Source organism: Candoia aspera, chromosome 4, assembly GCF_035149785.1.
Source record: "Candoia aspera isolate rCanAsp1 chromosome 4, rCanAsp1.hap2, whole genome shotgun sequence".
In the NCBI taxonomy this organism is placed as follows: domain Eukaryota; kingdom Metazoa; phylum Chordata; class Lepidosauria; order Squamata; family Boidae; genus Candoia; species Candoia aspera.
In genome coordinates this window covers 21916612-21937400 of record NC_086156.1, presented here as the reverse complement: position 1 = coordinate 21937400, position 20789 = coordinate 21916612, and the positions used below count along the sequence as shown (strand labels likewise).

Genomic DNA, 20789 nt, shown 5'->3' with positions numbered 1-20789 from the left:
TCATGGTATTGCAATGTTTTATTGTAGATCCATAAAGGAAAGTAAATATGCTACCAGCCTGTTTTTCCATTCTACTCATCTGCAAGGCATTGGAAGAAAAATAAACTTTTTTCCAGATTGCAAATACTTCTCTGTCTGATTGCCTAGAGGTGAACCTTGATTGCCTCAGGTAATCAGGCTGGTGGTTATTAACAGGCCTGATTTAAATGAATTCCCTTTTCCTTTATATGTTAACTAAAAGATCGCTGGCATAATTCTTTAATTTGTGATATAAAATAAAGACAAAATACTCTATGGTTCTTCAGTATAGACATTCATCAATTTAATATTTTTGCCCAATACATTATCTAGAGCTGTGTCAATAGTAAGCGAGAGCCAAAAAAAGTGCATGGCACTTTGAAAAACCTATTTATTAACATTTCTGATTTGTGTAAATTGTGAAGTTTACTGAAAAAACAATTTTATTAGTTAGAGTTGGCAGTAGCAAGATTCCCACTGGTGGCAGTTATTTTTGAACAAGGGGTTTCTTTCATCCTACCTGTTCCTCCTCCTTGATCCTGTTCTTATGTCAAAAGATTGCATTTGTGTCACCAGTCATTTTCAGAATAACACACTATGATGCAATTAATGAACACTGAGAACTCTATGGCATGAAGTCCAAGGTCACCAAAATAGCATGGATAAGAATTTCTATTCAATATTAGAAGTCTGTGAATTTGTACTCATGAATTATTAGGGGAAAGAGGTAGATCTGAAGGTGCAGATAGTTTTTGCATGTTGTTTTATACCTGTTTTATGCCTGTTCAATATGATTCTTTCCTGGATCTTCAGTTTAGTAGCACTCATACACAAATCATAGGAATAGGGACTTTGTCACATTTGTTACATATTATCATGCAGCCAGAAATACTTGATCACATGTCATATTTGACCTATGGAACACTTCCTCTCTCTGCCTTTGGATGAATGCTAAGAAGATTAATCAAATCAGTCACCAAAAATGGAGAGAGTGTTGCCCTTTCTTTGCTCCAGGTTAGCCCTATTTCAAACCAAATGTGCACATTAATGCCTAGATTAGTATTTCTCAAAGTGTGGTCCGAGGACCCCTGGGGGTCCCCCAGACCCTCTCAGGGGTCCACAAAATCAAAATTATTTTCCAGCCTATGTTGAAAAATCCCATCAACAATCATGAGAAGTGGTAATGGCAGCAAATGTATCAGATTTAATTTTTTATACGGTAAATATCGATAAATATAACCCATACAAACAAAAGCTCTTTTGGGGTCCTCCATAATTTTTAAAAGTGGGAAAGGGTCCTGAGAGAAAAAAGTTTAAGAAACAGTAGCCTAGAGGGACTATGAGTAAATAAAACTATTTCTGTTAGAAGCAGCTCAAAGTTGATCAAAAATCAGATTCTTGGCCATCAGTTAATTAAAAAACAATTTACTGGAAAGTTTTATTTATCTGAATAATGAAAGATAAAGCAATATGAGTTTCTCACTTCATTCTTTGTAGTGTAAATATAGAAGAACACTAACATTAGATCAACCCCCAAAGAAGAAAAGGAGCATAATCTGCTCCTAATGGCAATACAGTGGTTTTTAGGATTAGCTCTTGCTTTAGAGATAGACAGACAGACAGACAAACCTTCCCAACTAGTTCATTTAGCCAGTCATTAATGGGTCATCAACTTTATGTTCACAAAAAAAACAGAATCATGGTTTTAAAATACGATCACTTTTAATCTCCCTGCTTCCCAAATATTAACAGCAATTTTTATTTAGTGAAATTACATGTTTCTTTATTTCACATATATGTTAGGGGAAATAGATACACTGGTTTCTTTTTATTATTGTAGCTTAAGATAATCCACAGTTATAAAATTTTCTTTGGTGTATATACTATGCATGTTGCTTTTGTTAGGCATTGTTAATTCTGCCTGTTGCTTGTAACGAAAGTTAACTAGGACTTTCCTTGCTCACACAATTGAGAAATTTGCTTTCCCCTGTTTGCTTGTGTTTTTTAAGAAATCAAACAAGCCTCAAGTATTAGCTTGGAATTATATTTTAAAATATGTGCCTGGCTATATATTTTTTTATTATTCTTTGCAGATGTTTTAAAAATTAATTAATTGGTTGAGGAATGTCTTTGTACACATATACACATACATATAGACATAACTGGTTTTGTACATCCTTATTATTAAGCTTGCCTAGTCTGCCTGGTATTTCATACTACAGAACAATACAATGCAGTAGTTTTTTTGGGTGTGTGTGTGAATATAACCAGATTTTTAAATATTCTAGATATTTATGAATTGATTACAGTTAAAAATGATCTGATGGTTGTTGTTTACTTTGAAGATAGATGCCTCCCCCCACTCTACCCAAGGCAAGTTGTTTTTATTTAGGAATTCCAAGTCCTGATGGTGACAAACGTGAAAATATTCTGAATAGACATAAAGTAACAATACAAGAGAGCAGTACAGGAAGATTTATTTATTGTTTGGAGTACTTAATTTTGTCTTAGGACATATATTGCTAAAGAGTTGGAAAAGATAAACACTTCAAGTGATGGCCAGTTACTCTACTGATAAACAGGATGTACATTAAAAAGCAACATTTATAAATGTGACTAGGTCAGAACCGCTACACGTTTTTAATTTATTTTGGGTTGATTTGAGAGGGATTTATTAATTATAAAGCAATATATGCTATATGTGTAGACTTATTAAATGACATAAAACATTTCAGTTGATTGTGAAACCAATTTATGGCTTGTGCAGGACTATATTTGATGAGAAGAAACTATTAGAGTTTGCCAAACTTGGATGCTACTTAGAATATGACCTTTTTGGAACAGAATTTATTTCCTATCACTTGAATCCTGGTGTTGACATGCCAAGTGACAACGATAGAATTTTAAGGTATGCCATAACTCTTTTAGACTGGAACTTCTGTTGGTGATAGAAATGTCATTGGAATCCACGTTTTAAAAGGGCCACAAGATTAGCCACTTGCATCATCATGATATGTGTGCTGGCTTTTCATAAATTGTATTATAGGTTACTTGAAGTATCTTTTCTTAATTTGTGAAAGACCGTGGCGCATCTATATCTTTCTCTCTTTCTAAACTGGGATGCCCAAGGATTTTGTTCACTCCCTAACTGGGAGCTCCTAAACAAACAGGTAGCTTGGGAGCATAACATACCTTTTCTATTTTATATTTATTCACATCTGTGATACGGTTGTCCACTTTAAAACATATAAAATGTATATTTTATTATAAATGTGTTTGCAGGAGAATACATGTATTATTCTTAAGATTTTTGTGCTTATTTTTTCACATATATACCCATGGTTAATTAATGCAAACACAGAACAGAACAGAACAGAACAGAACAGGCTTATGAATGAGCAAGACTGACCTAAATCAAAATTAATCTGATTAACCCAGTCCTTCTGCAGTCATGGTTCAGAGAGAGGAAGCTGGGAGGTTTTCTTTTCATGTGCAAGTTTCTTCTCTCCTTTTGTAGACACTGTTAACCATGGGGCAGAAAGGGGTTATTCTTTCCAAGGGCAGGAGACCAACTCACTCCCCCTCCATCTGGAAGGAAAACAACTATTGTGAGAAATCTAGCATTAACCCCTCCTGTGAATGCATGCTGCCCTTTGTATCATTTATTTAAAAAATGGGCATGATTCACGTTGGAACTTCTGGTTTGACTTCTTGGTTATGTGTTATGCTAGATAGCTTCCTTCTTAACTATAGTTCACAAACCAGCCTCATCATCTGCTCATAATAGGAACCCTAGTTAGTAGCAGTCATAGTTAAGCCATAACTCTCGGGGGAAAGGAAAAACAAGTGCCTAAGTAAATGGAATATAGAGTCTTGAACTCAAAACCTGGAGATTCTACAAGAGTATTATATTTGCATTAGATGTCATTGTAGAAAACTGCATCTCCCTATCCAAAATACGGGACACCCACAGAGAACATTTGTATGCACATATTTACATATCCATCACGCTGTTCCCCTCAGGGTAAGCAACGTTTTGCGAAGTGCAGGAAAGAAGTAAGTAGTAGTAAAGAAAAGAAAAGAAAGTAAAAGTCAGAGATAAAAGAAAGTCTAATTAAACATAGTATATACCATATTTTTACATACTTTAACAAAATAAATGCCAACATGAAAGTTGTTGAAGAAGCCACTTTCTTAATTCTGGGACAATTTTAGAACCAGGTAGCTGGGTCATATAAAAATCTAGCTCAGGTTGATACCATTTTGCTTAATTTTTTTTGGAAAGGAAGTTTAAGTACAGATGTTATGGTCTCTGTTTCTGTTTCTTGTCAACCTGTCCTATAATTAATTAACATAATATGAATTCATTCCTACATCATCTGCTACTTGCTCTCAGTTATCTGATAGAAAATACTCTTTTTAAAGTCCTGAGAGCCAATGTTGCAATTTCACCCTCAGCCACAAAAGTTCAGAATTACTTTGAACCAATGATTATCAGCTTGGCCTACCCCACAGAGTTATTGGAGAGAAAAATTGGAGGCAGGAGTGCTATATATACCACTTTGTGCTCCTGAAAGAAAAGTGGGGTATAAGTCTAACAAATAAACTGAATAAATGCATGATGCAGCTAGATATTCTCATATCAATCATCCTGCTGCAGTTAGTTATGAGAGCTATACTGTAGTTCTATTTCCAGGCAGTCCTCGGAAAGGTCCTGATTGAAAGTGGCAAAAGGACTATATACGGAGACAAAATGGCTTTTATGTGCTCACTTATGCTAGAACTGTCCTTGAATGGCTTTCTGGGACTTCAGTTATTTGTTGCAGAAAACCCTGGTGCAGCTACCCAACTCCTGTTATTTCAGTATTGTTTCAGTTGGCCTCATCATAGTCATACAAATCAAGTTGACCTATGTGTCTGTATAAAATTGGAGGGGGGGACATTTTTTCAGATGCAACTCCCATACAGCCTTGCTAATTCGGAAGGGGTGGGTGGGGAATAACAATCTAATTTGCATGCAGATCATTTCAAGATGTGCCTTGAGATAGCATAGATTTGTACAAGGATCCTTCTGTAGTTTTACAAATGTCATTGAGGAGCTGAGATGATAATTCTGTTATGGTGAGAAATTATATGGCAAGAAACTTGTTTCTCCTTGAGCAGGATAATTACAGCCAGATTGCTTTAATTACACTAGTTATCCAAGGATGTTCGACATAGGACAAACTGCTACCTTCTGTAATAATACATTAATATTTGTCATGTTTCATAGCTCACTTGTGGTTTTAATGGTTGCATGAAGCTCAGTCTCATCCATCAGTAAGCAAGATGGGCAACTCCCATTGCTTGAAGTCAAATAGTCCAGCTTCATTTCTCTCACTGTGATTGTGAGGTCTCTTCGAACGAGGAGTTGGCTATTCCAGAGCCATCCAATTATCTGAAGTTCAGTACAGTGCAGAAAATTGGTCATTTTCCAATTACTGGACCATGTAAACGTTCTAGTATTTATTTGTTTAAATTACTTTCATGCTGCATTTGTAGGGAAGGACATTCCCCAAGTGTGGTGGTTTACAAAAGAAAAACACAAAACATTACTGAACCTTTTTTGTTAATCAGACAGCTCAGCTGCACAGATAATAGAAGACCTTGCCCTCTTAGTCAGAAGTGTAAGAAGCAGTATTTCTCATAATGGCTGTCATCGCATCTGTGTTGTTCAGTGTTGAACAGCTGTGTGGGATATCTGAGATGGAATGCTCTTAGATAAATTGTTCATGTGCTAGTTCCATGCACCAGGAAGTTCAAAAGGGTGTGCTGATGTACAGTAAAAGTTGTATAGCTGAAGCCCAAGCCTCTTACTTAATTATCATAGAACTGAAATATGGCAGATTTTATTGTTTTTGTTAAACTGTGCTTCATTTTATGATTTAAGTTGTCCTGCCCATTAGACCAACCCCTCTTCCCATTCAGCTATTGGCCTTCACTAGTATATGCCCCTTAGTTTATCTAGATATTTTCAGCCAAACTGATTTTAATTTCCCTCACAGAAATGGCATCATTTGGAAAAATTCTGTAACTCTTGAGCGAGTAGAATACTTATAAATATTCCATTAGCCAATAGTAACCCTTGGGAAACAAAAGCTTGGAGGAGGGGTTTCTACTCTAGCCATTCACACATTCTTGAAAATTCTGGCTTAACCTTGAACAAGCAGATTGCTAGTGTTTTGCTGAGCTCATCTTGCTAGCAGGAATGCCTGATTTGCTCATCCCTCTGTCTGAAGCGGTAATTCTGCTTGTTTCTCTAAGAAGTAAGAGTCATGAGCCAAGAATGCATGTATTCCAGCTTGACAGTAGAGAAATATTATTTTATTTTTATTTATTTACTTTTTGTCCCGCCTTCATTATTTTTATAAATAATTCAAGACAGTGAACATACCTAATACTCCTTCCTCCTTCTATTTTCCCCACAGCAACCACCCTGTGAGGTGAGTTGGGCTGAGAGAGAGGGACTGGCCCAGGGTCACCCAGCCGGCTTTCAGGCCTAAGGCGGGACTAGAACTCACAGCCTCCTGGTTTCTAGCCCGTCGCCTTAACCGCTAGACCAAACTGGCTCAGAACTCAGAGTTCTCAGCTCATGTATAATGCTAATCAAATCACAGAGTTGTCCAGTTTTTTTTTGCTATCATTGAAGTGAGAAGGGTTGTAGTGTATATTATGAGAACAGTAGTAATTCATGATTAACCCAGGATTGACAGATCCTCTATTTTGTGTAAATGCAAGTCTGATTTCTTTTAAACATACAAGAACAGGTGATTTCAGTAAAATTAATGTTGAAATGTTTCCAGAAATTATTTCTTTAGTACCATAAATTAATATGAAGTATTTATTCAGAAACGTGTCCTTTTTTTTTCTTGCAGAGTTCAGATGTTGATTGAAGAAGGTTATGATGACAAAGTTGTAATTGCTCATGACATACACACAAAACATAGATTAAAGAAATATGGTGGCCATGGCTATTCTCATATTCTTGAAAATATTGTCCCAAAAATGCTCATGAGAGGAATATCTCAAAATAAAATTGATCAGCTATTGATAGAAAATCCCAAACAGTGGCTGACATTTAAATAAGAAAAATTAAGTGTGGCTGTGATTGTGTTTGCTTCAGCGAAAGTAAAACATTGAAATTGAAATACTTTTTGGATTGGGGCAAATGAAATTGTACTTTTGGGGAACAGTACAAGAAAATAGGGTTTTTAATGTCTCATCCCCAACTTTTTGATTGTATGGTGGCAGTTTAAAACATTTACAGAATATATATATATATATATGAATTATGTTTAATGATGATACATCAATAAAGTGAAAATGGAGGATATCAGATGAATGTATCAAAATATTTTTAAATGGCCTTGTATGGGGTTAATTGGATAGAAAACATGCATTTGAATTAATCAGGACAAGAGGCTTCAATCATGCCTGGCCTCAGCTGAATGTAAATACCATTGTTTTGTGCGTGGTCCTTGACAGAGGGAAATACTGATTTTCTAAAAATGTTTTGTTTAAAAAAGACACCCTAACATGAAATGCATTGTACTTTAAGTATGCCAAGCAATAAAGCCTCACTTGCCTCACTTCGTACTGCCTGCATGTGTCTCGTTATAGGCTCAAATGAGCAAACCGCATATATTAAAAATTCCAAATGTGTAGTGGGGCTTTCCATTTCCAGAATACTGTAGCAACACCTTGCATTGCATTTCAAGGTACAGTTGAAACTTTTGCTTTCCTGAAAAGTAGCCTCTGCATAGATCCATCTACTTCTCCGAAACATGATTCTTCTGTTGCTTGAAACATGCATTTTGACACTTCGGAGAAAATTCCCAAAGTTTTGCTGTCAGTAAGTGTAAATTGCATATCCCCTCCAACAAATGGAGTTGTGAGATCCATAGCTGAGTGTCAGAAGTATCTTCATTAAAGAAAAAAGAAAAAAAAAAACAGTTCTAGCATGCTTACGGCAAACTGAAATAAAAATAATCTATCATCTTACAAATTGGTGGCATCCTCAATAGAATTTAGATAGGATCATCAAAGGTCGGTGTACTTTAAGATACATTGATACGCTGAGATACTTTTAATGCAACCCAGAGTGCATAATGACAGAATTCAATTGTTCCTTTTAGAAAGTAGACTTTACCAAGAAAACTGCAGGGACTTGTCCAGGCAGTCACCAGGAGTCAAGACTGAGTTGAAGGGAAAGGGAAGGAAGGAAGGAAGGAAGGAAGGAAGGAAGGAAGGAAGGGAGGGAGGGAGGGAGGGAGGGAGGGAGGGAGGGAGGATAGGGAGGCGGGCGGGCGGAAGGGTATGTTTTGGGAACCTATAAACTTAATTTTCAAGCTGAAGTTAAGAGAAGCTATTAATGGAATTAATCTAGGTTACTCCTCTGTAATATATATATGGGATTGCAGTGTAGGTATGTTTATGAAGAAAAAGAACAGTGAATTCAATCCAATTTCTGAAAATAGATATGGATAGGAGTGAATTGTAAATAAATGAATTCCTTTTCACTGTGGATGTTCTCAACATGTTGATCCAAAATACACTAATCGGACAGATTTTTTAATTGATTTTGGCAGAAATTACTTTCCTGCAAGTGCATTTAAGAATGGATATTACAAGCATATTAGGAATCTACTTCTGAGGTGCACTTTCATGGTAAAAGTAAAGATCCTCGAGAGCCAGTTTGGTGTAGTGGTTAAGTCATCAGGTTAGAAACCAGGTGACTGAGAGTTCTAGTCCTGCCTTAGGCACAAAGCCAGCTGGGTGACCTTGGGCTAGGCACTCTCTCAGCCCTGGGAAGGAAGCAATGGCAAACCACTTCCAAAACATGCTGCCAAGAAAACAGCAGGGAGTTGTCCGTGTAGTTACCAGGAGTCAAGATTGATTCAAAGGCACACATACAGTTTATAAACAGATTTATAGTGGTTATTTGTTCAGTCATAGCAGCACCTGGCCAGGCTTGTCTGGACTTGGAAGTTAAGTAGGATCTGTTTAGCACTCGGATGGGAGATCACTATGGAATTCCAGGGCTGCTGAAAAAAAAAAATCTGGGAAGAAGGCAAGACTGTCATGTTCTTGCCAAGAAAATTGCATAGATGGAGGAGTCAATCTTGGAGTATCTATTTTTAACTTTTTCCATTATTTCAAAGCATATTCTCTATTAAATTTATGGAAAAAATGTTTATGGAAGTATAACTGAAACAGTTCTATTGTGCCTCTTGATCTCACAAAAATAGGCTTAAACGTACCATATTTGAAAATCTCTTTATACATATTTTACACAATCCTATTATTTCACATTCTCTGAACATCTCTTTGCATTGGACTAATAATGAGACAGATCACATTTACAAGTTTAGCACCTTAAAATATGCACTCCTGTACATTAATACTCAGAAGTAAGTCCCATTTGAATCACTGGGGTTAATATGTGGTTAAGTGAGTAAACAGATTCAAGTCTAGAAGTCTCAACTGGTTCAGGTTCTAATTATAGGCAATGTTGTTGTTTATTCGTTTAGTCGCTTCCGACTCTTCGTGACTTCATGGACCAGCCCACGCCAGAGCTTCCTGTCGCAATGAGTTTTTTAAAATATAAAATCTTAACACTGACATTAAACAAAACAGAAAATAACTAGAAACTTACCAGATTATTTGCCAGAGACTAATCATTTTTAGATGACCTTACTCTATGGAAAGTAGTATTTTACTATTTTTTCGTATTAACATAAATTGGGAGCAAGAAAGAAAAAGTAAAAATTATGTAATGACTTCAAGCCTGGATATTCCAGCATTCAGATATGGATCCTAACATATCTTTGATATATAGCTTTGAGCCTTAATTCCACAACTGTGAAACTAAGCTAATAATGTCTCCTCTACAGGATTATTACAGAAATGATAATGGACAAGTGTTCTGGTCACAGTCCTAAATATACTTGATAGCATATCTGATCATGAAGCTTGTATGGCATTCTTTTGATGCAACAGAACAACAAAACACCACGTCTTAACATATATAGCAGACTATCGTATAAAACGGGTTATTTCTGAGTAGATATGCATAGGATTGTGCTGTAAGCCGCCCCCCCCCCCCATTTATACAGCTAACTGTAGGAGAGATGCTTCCTGAAGTGCTAAGCTATGCAGAATTAGCCAGTGCAAATTAGATAAGAAAGCCTATCTAATCAGTTCTACCTATAGCTATCTACATTATGTCACTGCTCCACCACTGGGGTGAAGTTTGCATACAGCTGTCATTGTAAATTGAATGCAACAAATGGCACACAGGATGAAATATGTAGAAAAGAGCAAGCTTAAAAATGTTGAAGGATGCTACTGAATTCTTTAGTAATTGGGAACAAGGTAGACCCAGAAGAACTGAAACCTTTTCCCACACTGTTGTAACTACGATGCTGCCCAACAAAGACGATTCGACATTTGACTCGTACCAAACTGCTGCGCCTGAGTATCCACGTCATAAATTCTATCCCTTCCCTCCACCCTTCCATAAAAGTCAAGGGTTCCCATTCAATCATGTGGGAAAACTTGCCATTTGGAGCCACTGTAACAGCAAGAGCAAAACATGCGCATGACACTCCAAGATGCAGCCAGCCTTCCCCATAACGGGACTAAAAGGCATGCATTTAAGTAATTTCTTAAAAAGAGTAAACACCAAATTTTATTTTTAATAAATATTAGAAGCTGTACCTCCAGCACTCCTAGTCCTAGAATACAGGTTTTCTTTTTGCTTTTTTAAAATTTCACGTTTTGTTTTCAGGGAATGCGATGGTTTCATTATTTTCTGTCTCTTGCTGAAGCTTAGCATACAGAGTCAGAGCCCTGCATGTCATTCAGAATGCCTGTGGCCCTCTGGCTTGTACAAACTGCCCACTGACTTCATACTCATATTCATGGGTAGGTCTTCCTTCGTTAAACTAAAAAAGGCAATCCTCCTGGTGCTAGAGGGGGTCCTACGCTGGGCTGAAGCAAGAACAGAAAGGGAGACAATTGTGCTGTAGCCGTATTCTCACCTAAGTCCAATAACATTAAAGCTAAGCCTTGAAGGAGTTTGGTTTTCTATTTCTAGGTAGCAAAGGAATGGAAAGATTAGGCAAATATATCCTTTGGAGGGAATAGAAGAATTTCTGTTACATCTTCCTTTTATTGAAAAACCATTCTTCACCATATACTGGGAATTGGTTCCACCCTCATCATAGTTAGCAGATAAGTCACAAGCACCAAAGCTGATGGATGGAGAAAAGCAGCATGAAATCATAGCACACCAAGGGTATTATATATGCTGAAGTAATTCGGTGCTTTTTTTTTCTTTTTTCTCTCTATAAAAATTGTGATTTATATAGGACTTCATTCACATGAACATTAACAACAAGGACTATTTTGCTTTGGCGATAGTGGACCACACATCTGTTATACTTGCTCTATTTTTTTAAACACATCTTTCTCTGGGTTGTACAGATGTGAGTCAGGTAGCATTTGGCCTCACTACTGAAGTGTCTACGACCGGAATCCTCTGGGATTTCTTGATTCTTTCATTTTTGCCACGAGAATCCATTGTTTAGGTCATTTAGTTTTTGTTTTAATATCAGTCAGCATAAATTATAAATCCAGAAAATGTGCTGTATTTGTTGTTGTTTCCTCCATGTGCTTTCCCACCATCTAATTTTATATAGACTTCATCTCCTGGTTCCAAATGTAGGACTACGCTGTTGCTGGCATAATCGTAGTTTTGATCTGCATCTTGTGCAATGGCACTAGCTCGCACCTAAATAAAATACAGAAAAAAGACTGTTCACAATTTTAGTACTTGTCAACACTCAGGAATGAAACTGTATGTTCAGTTACAAGTTCCAACTTGCACTTATATTTTTGGTAATTTTTTCCCCTTTACAGCTGCAACCAACATTTCACAGAAAAGCCAATTTTAGCTGTAGTAACACCCAGTTCAACTACCAACCAATAGCTGGTTTGTTATCTGCAGATTCCATCCCTAAGCAAAAGTAGTTAACTCCACTGAAATCCCTTCCAGCCAGTAACCTGACGAGTTACTTGTTTAGGTTTCACATTCATATACTACATTCTTAGAAGTACCCTGCATGGAGGTTACTCCATTTACTTCCATATGACATGCTGAGACACAGTGAGTTGTGATGATACGCTGGATTCAAAATAATCACATCACATCTCCTACAACCTGTTTCAGTGAACTGCCACCCTAGACCTCCTTTCCCAATCTGGCATTCTTTAAATATATTTGGGCTTGCAAACTCAACACCTCTACAAATTTCATTGGAATTTTCCTGGAACTACAAAATGATGCATGATAAACGGCTTTTGAAACTATGGGAAATCTTCAAAAATAGCTTCTGATATGATATGGGGAATAACAACAACACAATAAGAAAAGACAAAGAAAATCAAATATTTCACTAAGCTAGTGTAATGCTTTTCTTTTCTTTCTTTTTAATCTATTCAATCATGTCCGATTCTCAGAGACTGCTTGGACAAATCCCTGAAGTTTCCTTGGCACGGTCTTTCAGAAGTGGTTTGCCATTGCCTGCTTCCTAGGGCTGAGAGTGAGTGACTGGCCCAAGGTCACCCAGCTGTCTTTGTGCCTAGGACAGGACTAGAACTCACGGTCTCTCGGTTTCTAGCCCAGTGCCTTAACCACTACACCAAACTGGCTCTCAGTGTAATCCTACAGATGAGCTTAAACTGATTTTCTTCAACAGGTGAAACTAGAGGTATCTCAATCTGACATTGCATATGATCCCTATCAGTTCTGGATCAGAATCAGGCCTTGGTGATAAGAGAAAGAATACAAGGTGATTATAGAAATGTGAAAGCAATCAGCATGTAATCCCTTGATACTCTTAGATCTGAGTCAATAAACTTTTTACCCTCTTCAAGAAAAAATATCAAATTGAAACGCAGTATGACAATGCAACTATCAGTGTTGAAATCACAATATAACTATCACTATACTCATTAATAGTGAGCCTCGTGTGGCATAGAGTGTTGCAACCAAAACTCTCCCCATGACCTGAGTTTGATCCCAGCGGAAGCTGGATTCTCGGATGGCTGGCTCAGGTCGACTCAGCCTTCCGTCCTTCCGAGGTTGGTAAAATGAGTACCCAGCTAGCTGGGGAAGGTGACGACTGGGGAAGGCAATGGCAAACCACCTCGCTATAGTCTGCCAAGAAAACGTTGTGAAAGCAGCGTCCCTCCAAAGGGTCAGACATGACTCAGTGCTTGCACAGGGGACCTTTCACACATACTCATTAATATTAAAAGACTCATAAAATTAAAATACGGAATAACTATGACACAGTCTTGATTTCCTAGTTATATATAGTTCTTTAAGCCATCAAGCTCAAGATTTGTTTTAAAATATAAGCCATACTGAATCAACTATAATTAACAAATGGGCTATTTGAAAACTGCCAGCACTCCTGATACTAGTTCAGCATGTAATCAAACAAGAATTGCATCAGATCATTTACACACACTTTGGATCCACAGGTAGAACATTTAACCTCTTATTTGTACATGATGGACATTACTGCAATGTATCTTCGTAACATTTTCCTATCCTAGCACGGATCTGTGATTTAATGGTTTTGAATGCCTGAACTAAGAAATAATGCAAGATTGGCATACAATCTTCTGGATTTTTAAAATATTTTTGGAATTGGAAGAAGTACAATAAGTCAAAAAATGTCCATGCATGCCTTTCAAAAGTATAAATGATAGGTTTTCAAATTAAATTTTCATATGTGGCTCCATATTAGTACAGAAATATTAACAATGGATAAGGCTTCCCACTGTGCTAGATCTCACAGGGGATTAGAAAGCTCAAAAACCACAGAAGCAGGAAAAACCTCTTCTCCTGCATTATACAGCAATCTTCAAGAAGGCTTATAAGATTTGTAATTACTTCGAAAATGTACAGTAATATTCCAAGCAGTCCTATTTTCGATTCATTGCTTCAGAAATATTTTACTATTTTTTAAAGTGATCTATCTTGACCACTCTTTAAGCAGTAAATATCGAATAGGATATTTCCTCAGAATGAGGAAGCTGGGAGTAGCTGAGAGAACAGCTGAGGGCCTTAAGAGCATCAATGTCTGAAATACCCATCCTTTGGAACTGTGCTCTTCTGAGATTATTCCAAATAACAAAGAGAAAGAAGATACGCTTTGGCGTATCTGAATGACTATTGCATCATGAGGTAAAATGATTAATGCCTGCATTTCATTAGGCTATATTCAAATTCTATGTGTGCTTCATTTAAATATTATTTGTTGAAATTACGTAACACGATATTACAGCTGATAATACCGTTGCTTCTGCCATGTGACATAAACTCTAGCATTAAATGCTGTATGCTTTGTAAATTATGTATGCGTATGGAGAAAATGGACAGATACTACAAAAAGGCATATTACTTACACTACCAGAGAATAGAAACTATAGTGAGCGAACTCAAAAAAACAGTTTGCGCAAAGCAGTGGCTTTGGATTTAGCTACTGGGCCTTACATCTGCATTAACCTGAATCTGATACTCAGTGTACTACCTTTATAGCTCTCTCTCTCTCTCTCTTGCTGTGGGTAGATAGTGCAATCTCTTTTTAAAGCCTATAAGAACAGCCTCAGAAGAATATTCTAAGCTGTATTGCTGTACATGTTAAAGGTGTCTCCAAATTAAAACAACGTGGTGTACATTACGTAAGTTCCATGACCACTTACCTCATTGGGCTATAAAGGTATACAGGGACAGTCAAAGTGCAAACAAACCAATTATGTTGTAGTCTCAGCAGTTCTATATTTATGCTAACTATTAAGGAAAGCAATGAGCTACATGGGAATCCTTGAGATATTCAATGTTTCTCTTAAATGTTTTTCCCCCTCACAAGTCACATGCATTTCAGGACTGATATTTTCCTCATTGCTGCACTGAATCTATAACACTTTGCTCTCTTGGTAAAAGACAATGTGTCCACCCTACCAATAATTTGTACAGAAAATTCAATTCTCACAGTTCATTAGCCATCAATGTTGTAAGATCAAATCATTGCCCCCAGAACATCAATGCATTACAGCTACTCACCAATATAAAAAAAATGGCTTAAGGATTGCTTATGCCTGCATAAATATGAACTGAGTTCAGTACTGGCATGATCAATATTTGCCTGTTTGTACAGTGACTGAATTAATTTATAAATGTCCGGAGCTGTGTACTTAGTCTGCCTTCAAGCTAATGTGAACATTTGTTATCATAAAACATGCCATGCACTATGTTTTGTTCTACTTTCATTTCAATCAAATTTTAAAGAGAAAAAAGTTTTCCTTGTATTCAGATTTATGTGTGAGACATGTACATTAACTGCTGTAATTAATGTTTACCAATATAAATATAGTATTTATGACTGGGACATTAGTTTATTTGATTAATTACTACTTATGGTTCCATAATTTTATTTTTCAAGTACCAGTGAGAAACCATAAACACAAGGTTAAAAGCCATGTATGATTAATTTATCATCCTCTGATGATCCTATCTGCAATACTGTATTCAACCCAAAGCTGAAGTAACTAAAAAGTTCTCTGGTTACAGCACACTGGTATTCTGCAGAAAAACTTCAGTAATTTCAGGTTTCATTGTTCATCTTTTCAGGAAAAGGGTACCTTCCAATTCCTGTATTCCATCTTTTGCAAGATATTAGTCAAAATACTGGAAAACCATGCTCTTTGTTCTATCTACAATTTTAGCATAAACGTATAAACAAAAAGCAAATATTAAATATTTCTAGTTTCTGTAAATCTAGAAGCAGTAATGAGCAAGCCCTCAAGAGAAAGAAGTAGAAATTTATATTTTCAGTACAGCAGCTGACACGCAGTTTGCACACACCATGCTTACTTGTAAATATAAAACTCTGTAGTACTTCCTGACATGGATTGTGAAGTTAACATATTTAGTAGATATAAGACAAGTCTTACAAGTTGGCATAATGTCATCAAATTATAATTTCATTTCCACTTTAGTGGAATTATTTGTGCATTCACTTTGCATGTTTTATTTTCATCCATAAACCACTGAACTTTTGTGGGAACAAACCCATCTAGGCATGAATACTATTTTTTTCTTACCCATACAATTATCAATCTTGCTTACACAGACATTAATGAATACAAACAATTAGCATATAGACGACATCTATACAGTTGTATGCATTCATTATTGTCCATGCAAGCAAGATATAGAGAGCGCACTATTTTAGAATAATTAAAATGTATGATTGCTAGGATGTTCAATTTTATAAACTTTCATGATCTTTAATATCGGGAGGGGGGACAGGAATTCTGCTTTGACTGTTTGCAGAAAACTTGGGGGAAAGCAGGACAATTCTACCTTCTCTTTAAAAAGTAAAGATGCAAGAATGTGGCAACACAATCTGCTTTCTGACAAAACTTTACCCTAAGGCCAATAGATAGATTTAATAAATCAAAGAGAGTAGGTCCATTAAAAACAACCGGGCCTAGATTAATTATACCTTATCATTGATTTCACTGCATCTATTCCAAGCATTGTATAGCTAGTGATAGTTAGAATTAAACTTGCAGATGCCAATTCTGAATGCATTTACTAATCCCACTAGGAACTGCTGGAACTCAATAAGCATGCACAGGTATTGCATTATGGGATCTTAACGCGCTGGCTTAATTTCCTGCTTATAAAACTGGGAATAGTTCGCCCACCTTTCCAAGCTCCTCCAGAATTTCCTTTCCTATTTTTCCCCCCCTCTTCGCACTTGCTCTCCCACTCTCTTAGACTAGATCTCCCCCAACGGAACGCCGAAGCTGGGACGCCGGCGGAGAATCCCCCGATCGTTTCCCATCCTCGCCCATTTTCTTCCTGTCTGCTCTCCCAAGGAGGGGCCCGTAGATTTGCCCTCGAACCCGCTCGCGTTTATGCAGAGGGAGTCCTGGGCGCACCTCCCAGGGACGGAGAGTCCTGTCAGAAACTGGGCTTCGAAGGAGAGAGGCTGGCGCTTTTGGCCCACTCAAAAAGTCTGCTCTTCTCCGGTACACGAGTGTCGGGTTAAGAGCCCCCGGGAACATTTGGGACTAATACGCGAAAGCGTTTCGAGTCAGCCCCCTTTTTTTTCCAGTCCAGCAGGCCCTTCGCGAAAGCCCGCGCTCTTCCCCTTCTCTCCTCGCCAGGAGCGACTGAAAGAAGCCGCCCAGCCCGCAAACCGCGGCCTTTTGCCTAGGGCCAGCAGGGCCGCCTCGCGCCCTACCGTTCAGCCCAAGCCTGCTCTGACGCGCCGGGGCTTCTAGCCAAGCCTCGGCAGCGCTTCGTGAAGCTGTGGGGAAGAGGCGGCGCCTCGGGCAGCGAAAGCGGCTTTAATTCGGAGGCAAACGCTCTGAAGGCGGAGGAGGAGGAGGGCGCTCCCTCGGCGGCCCAGTTGAACCAGGCGTGCCTGGCTTCCTTCGCCCTCCGCAGCCGTCTCGGATCCTGGGGCAACGCCTCCATTGTCATACAGGAGTCGTGCAAGCGCTTATTCCTGGGTGCGCGGACGCTTCGGACGGGCACAACTCCCGCGCCCAGATGTTTTCGGTTTTTCTGCTTTATTTCTCCTTCCCTTCGTATGAGAAGGCTCATCGCCCGCTTGCCGCTCAGCCTTTCCCGCGGGTATCGGAGGGACGTCTCCTTCTCTCCACTGGCCCGCTCCTTCCCGCACCCGTCTGGGGACTCCAAATTGCTCTTTCCTTTCCGCGCTCCAGCAAATGCCCTCCGGCGGGGCCCGACGCCCGTCCGCCTTACCCCACCTCGCCCAAACCCTTGCGACGCTACTTTCCCTCCCCTGCCCCACCCCGGAGCTCCTGTCCCTTGAGATTTTCCACTCCCGTGCCTCCCTCCCTCCATCTCAGGACACAGTTCCCCGTGCGCAGATTAAATCTTCGGCCCAGGATCGTCACCCCCCACCCCCCAGGTGTCCAAGAGCCGGCGTCTTCCACCGGGAAAGGGCAGGTGCTGAAAGAGGGAGGAACCGCCGCCCTTAGCAGCTCTTGGTCACTTGCTGAAGGGTGCAATGCCAAGTGACTCACGGAAGAACAACGCGGATTCCCCAACCGACGCCCTCCTTGGGCTATAACCCCCGTGACTCCTAGCATGGGCAACGGGCACCCTGCTTGGGGAACAGAGGGAGGTTGTGATACCGTTGCCTACCACCTCCGCTCTCCGATCTCGAAGCCAGCTGGAAGGTCCTAGATTAGGGGAAGCTCCAGTCGTCGCAAGTAGGCAGCAAACTTTCCCCCGCTGCTCACACACATCCGGGGAAGCCCGATGAAAGTCCTCGACTTATTCCCGTGTACACGACGATTACCGATAGCCTGCGCAGTGTTCGCACAAATTGTTAGCTCCCGGTTACCCAAACAAGGGTATGCTGAAGTAACCAATTTATCTTGGTTCGCACAACACTGAGGTTTTAAAAAAGGGGTCCGTCTGTTTGTTTGTGTGTGCGTGTCACTGTTCCAGAGAAAAAGGATATACCCCTGCCTCCAAGATAACCGGCACTCCAAAATCAAGGCATTCACTGCCTTTAAAGGCCACCTTGTTGAGATTCTGTTGTCCTGAACAGAGCAATCAAAAGCAACAGCAGATACAATCGGGGTAGGCAAGGTTTTTCCCGGCCTGGGGCCACGCTGAATTAAGGTAAATCAACGTTTTCACTGAAGCGCTGAGCCACTGCCTGGGCCTGCCCTGATAGTCCTACTCGGTGCGTGCGCCTGGGGTGGGTCCAGGGCGCGCCGTCTCCCCAGCCGCACCTCGCCAGTCTGAACTCCCACAAGGATGCTGCCTTCTAGGGTACCGCAGCGCCCAGGCGGCGCTCCTCTCCTGGGTTACCTTCGGTTTCCTCCCAGCCTAAAGCTCTGTTGGCAATGCCAGGATCTCTCCCAGGACCTTCTTTTCAAGGGGGCGGACTCACCTCTGTGCAAAAATCCCCAAAGGCTGCAGGGTTCCGGTTCCCGCAAGGAGGAATGTATTTTCGCTCCTAGTGGATCTTCAACTTTCTAAGCTATTCATACAGGGTAGGATCTGCTAACACTTACCGGTCGTACTCAGCGTCCCTTGAGATTTCCTTTCCTCTTATTCTTTTCTGTCCGCTTTCTCTTTTCAGTCGGCGCTCTCACTTTGGCAAACTTTTTCTGGCCCGGGGCTACTGCTGGCGAGGCGACAATTCAGCCTGCAGAAGTTCAACCAATGCAGCTCTGCCCCACGCGCGCATGCACTAATTGAATTTTTGCCCCTCCAGGAGAGCCTCGGCAGAAAAAATATCGATTCCCCCCTTCCGCCTGGGCCCCCTTCTGCGCCCCCGGGCAATTCCCCGTCCCCACCTGGTTATTCTTGCAGAGGTCAGCCCACATGCTGGTGCCGTCGCCGCCCCGCATGAGCACGTGGTAGGTGAAGAAGTAGATGCCCGGGATGGAGCAGGTGAACTTGCCCGTGGTCGGATCGTAATGGTTCCCCAGGTTGGTGACGACGTCGTCGAACTTCAGGACCTCGTAACCCTCGTGCTGGCGCTTGAGGCCCGCGTAGAAGGCGATCTTGGGCACGGTGCTGTAGGTGGCGGCGCTGATCGCCCCTGCCGCGTTCAGGCCCGGCGCCCCGGGCAGGCCGGGGAGTCCCTGGCGCCCAGGCTCGCCCTTCTCGCCCGGCGGGCCCACCGGCCCCGGCGGACCGGGTTCCCCCGGGGGCCCCCGGGGGCCGGCTTTACCCGGTCGCCCGGCCTCGCCCTTGGGGCCTTGGATGAAGGTGGGCAGCGACTGCATGAGGCCGCGATCGGGCGTGGCCACCGTGCTGGGCGCCTTGGTGCCGCCGTAGGGGTCGCAGACCATGCGGCAGGTGCCCAGCATCTCGTAGTGCGCCGATGTGCCCGCCGAACTCACCAACACCGGAATGAGGATGACCAGCAGCAGCACCATGACCACCCCCAGCGCACCGGCCGCGATCAGCCGGCGCCTGCTGCCCACCAGGCGGCTCAGCGCAGGGCGATCCTCTTGCCTGCTTTTGGACAAAATCTTGATGGTGGGTCGGGAACCGCTTCCAGCCGAAATCACCGCGGGGTAGCCTCCCCGCGTCCGTGGGGCCTTCTCGCCCTCTTCCTCCCGCCGGCGGGGAGGGACACGCGGGCAGGTCTCCTTCGCCAGATCCCGAAGCCGCGGGAGCCTCGCTTCGCGCTGTTGTCGCGGGTGGCTCAGCTTCCCGTCTGGGGCACCTGTGGCTGCCGCTGCTGTTTCGCTGAGAGGAGTCGCTCGCACTTTTATGCTGCGGCGGGCGATCGACTTTTTTCCCCGTCTGTGCCAGCTCGAATCAACTTCCCCTCTGCTCCCCCCGATCGCCTCTTTTGCGGTCTTCTCGCGGCCCCCCCCTTCCCTCCCTCTCTCTTTTTTTCGTTTTCTTTCTTTCTTTCTTCCTTTCTTCTTTCATTCATTCATTCTTACTCTTCTGCAGCGACACCAACTCTCCGAGGGCAGCGGGGGAGAGCGCGGGGGAGCCTGGGATATTCCTGCTCGCCACTCGCGCCGGGGAGAGGGAACGAGACGGAGGTTCCTCTCAGCCCTGGCTGGCTCCTTCGCGGTGCCGCCGAGGTCCCCAACCGCGACGCCCCGCTGGCTGGAACGGAGCACCGGCGTTG

General features: G+C 41.2%; 2 protein-coding genes across 6 annotated transcripts in view; one reads left to right on the top strand and one right to left on the bottom strand.

Moving 5' to 3' along the window:
- Positions 1 to 7336, top strand: part of PTER (phosphotriesterase related) — a 32769-nt gene extending 25433 nt beyond the window's left edge. For all 5 annotated transcript variants that reach the window (XM_063303568.1, XM_063303567.1, XM_063303571.1 and 2 more), the window contains 2 exons: positions 2786 to 2926; positions 6933 to 7336. In XM_063303568.1, coding sequence (XP_063159638.1) covers positions 2786 to 2926; positions 6933 to 7143 — 352 coding nt within the window. In that variant the 3' untranslated portion in view covers positions 7144 to 7336. The remainder of the gene's footprint in view (positions 1 to 2785; positions 2927 to 6932) is intronic.
- Positions 7337 to 10783: 3447 nt separating this feature from the next.
- On the bottom strand, positions 10784 to 20097 carry C1QL3 (complement C1q like 3). Its single transcript, XM_063301925.1, has 2 exons — positions 19489 to 20097; positions 10784 to 11851 (listed from the first exon to the last, which is right to left on the bottom strand). Exons 1-2 carry the CDS (start codon positions 20074 to 20076, stop codon positions 11672 to 11674), a joined length of 768 nt encoding a protein of 255 aa, XP_063157995.1. The 5' UTR covers positions 20077 to 20097; the 3' UTR covers positions 10784 to 11671.
- Between the last annotated feature and the right edge of the window lie 692 nt (positions 20098 to 20789).

Excerpts from the sequence above, each read along its gene's own strand:
- C1QL3 (XM_063301925.1), bottom strand. The coding sequence starts at position 20,076 with ATGGTGCTGCTGCTGGTCATCCTCATTCCGGTGTTGGTGAGTTCGGCG. Across the intron at positions 11,852-19,488 it reads ACCTCTGCAAGAATAACCAG|GTGCGAGCTAGTGCCATTGC; the intron begins GTGGGGACGGGG and ends TATTTTATTTAG.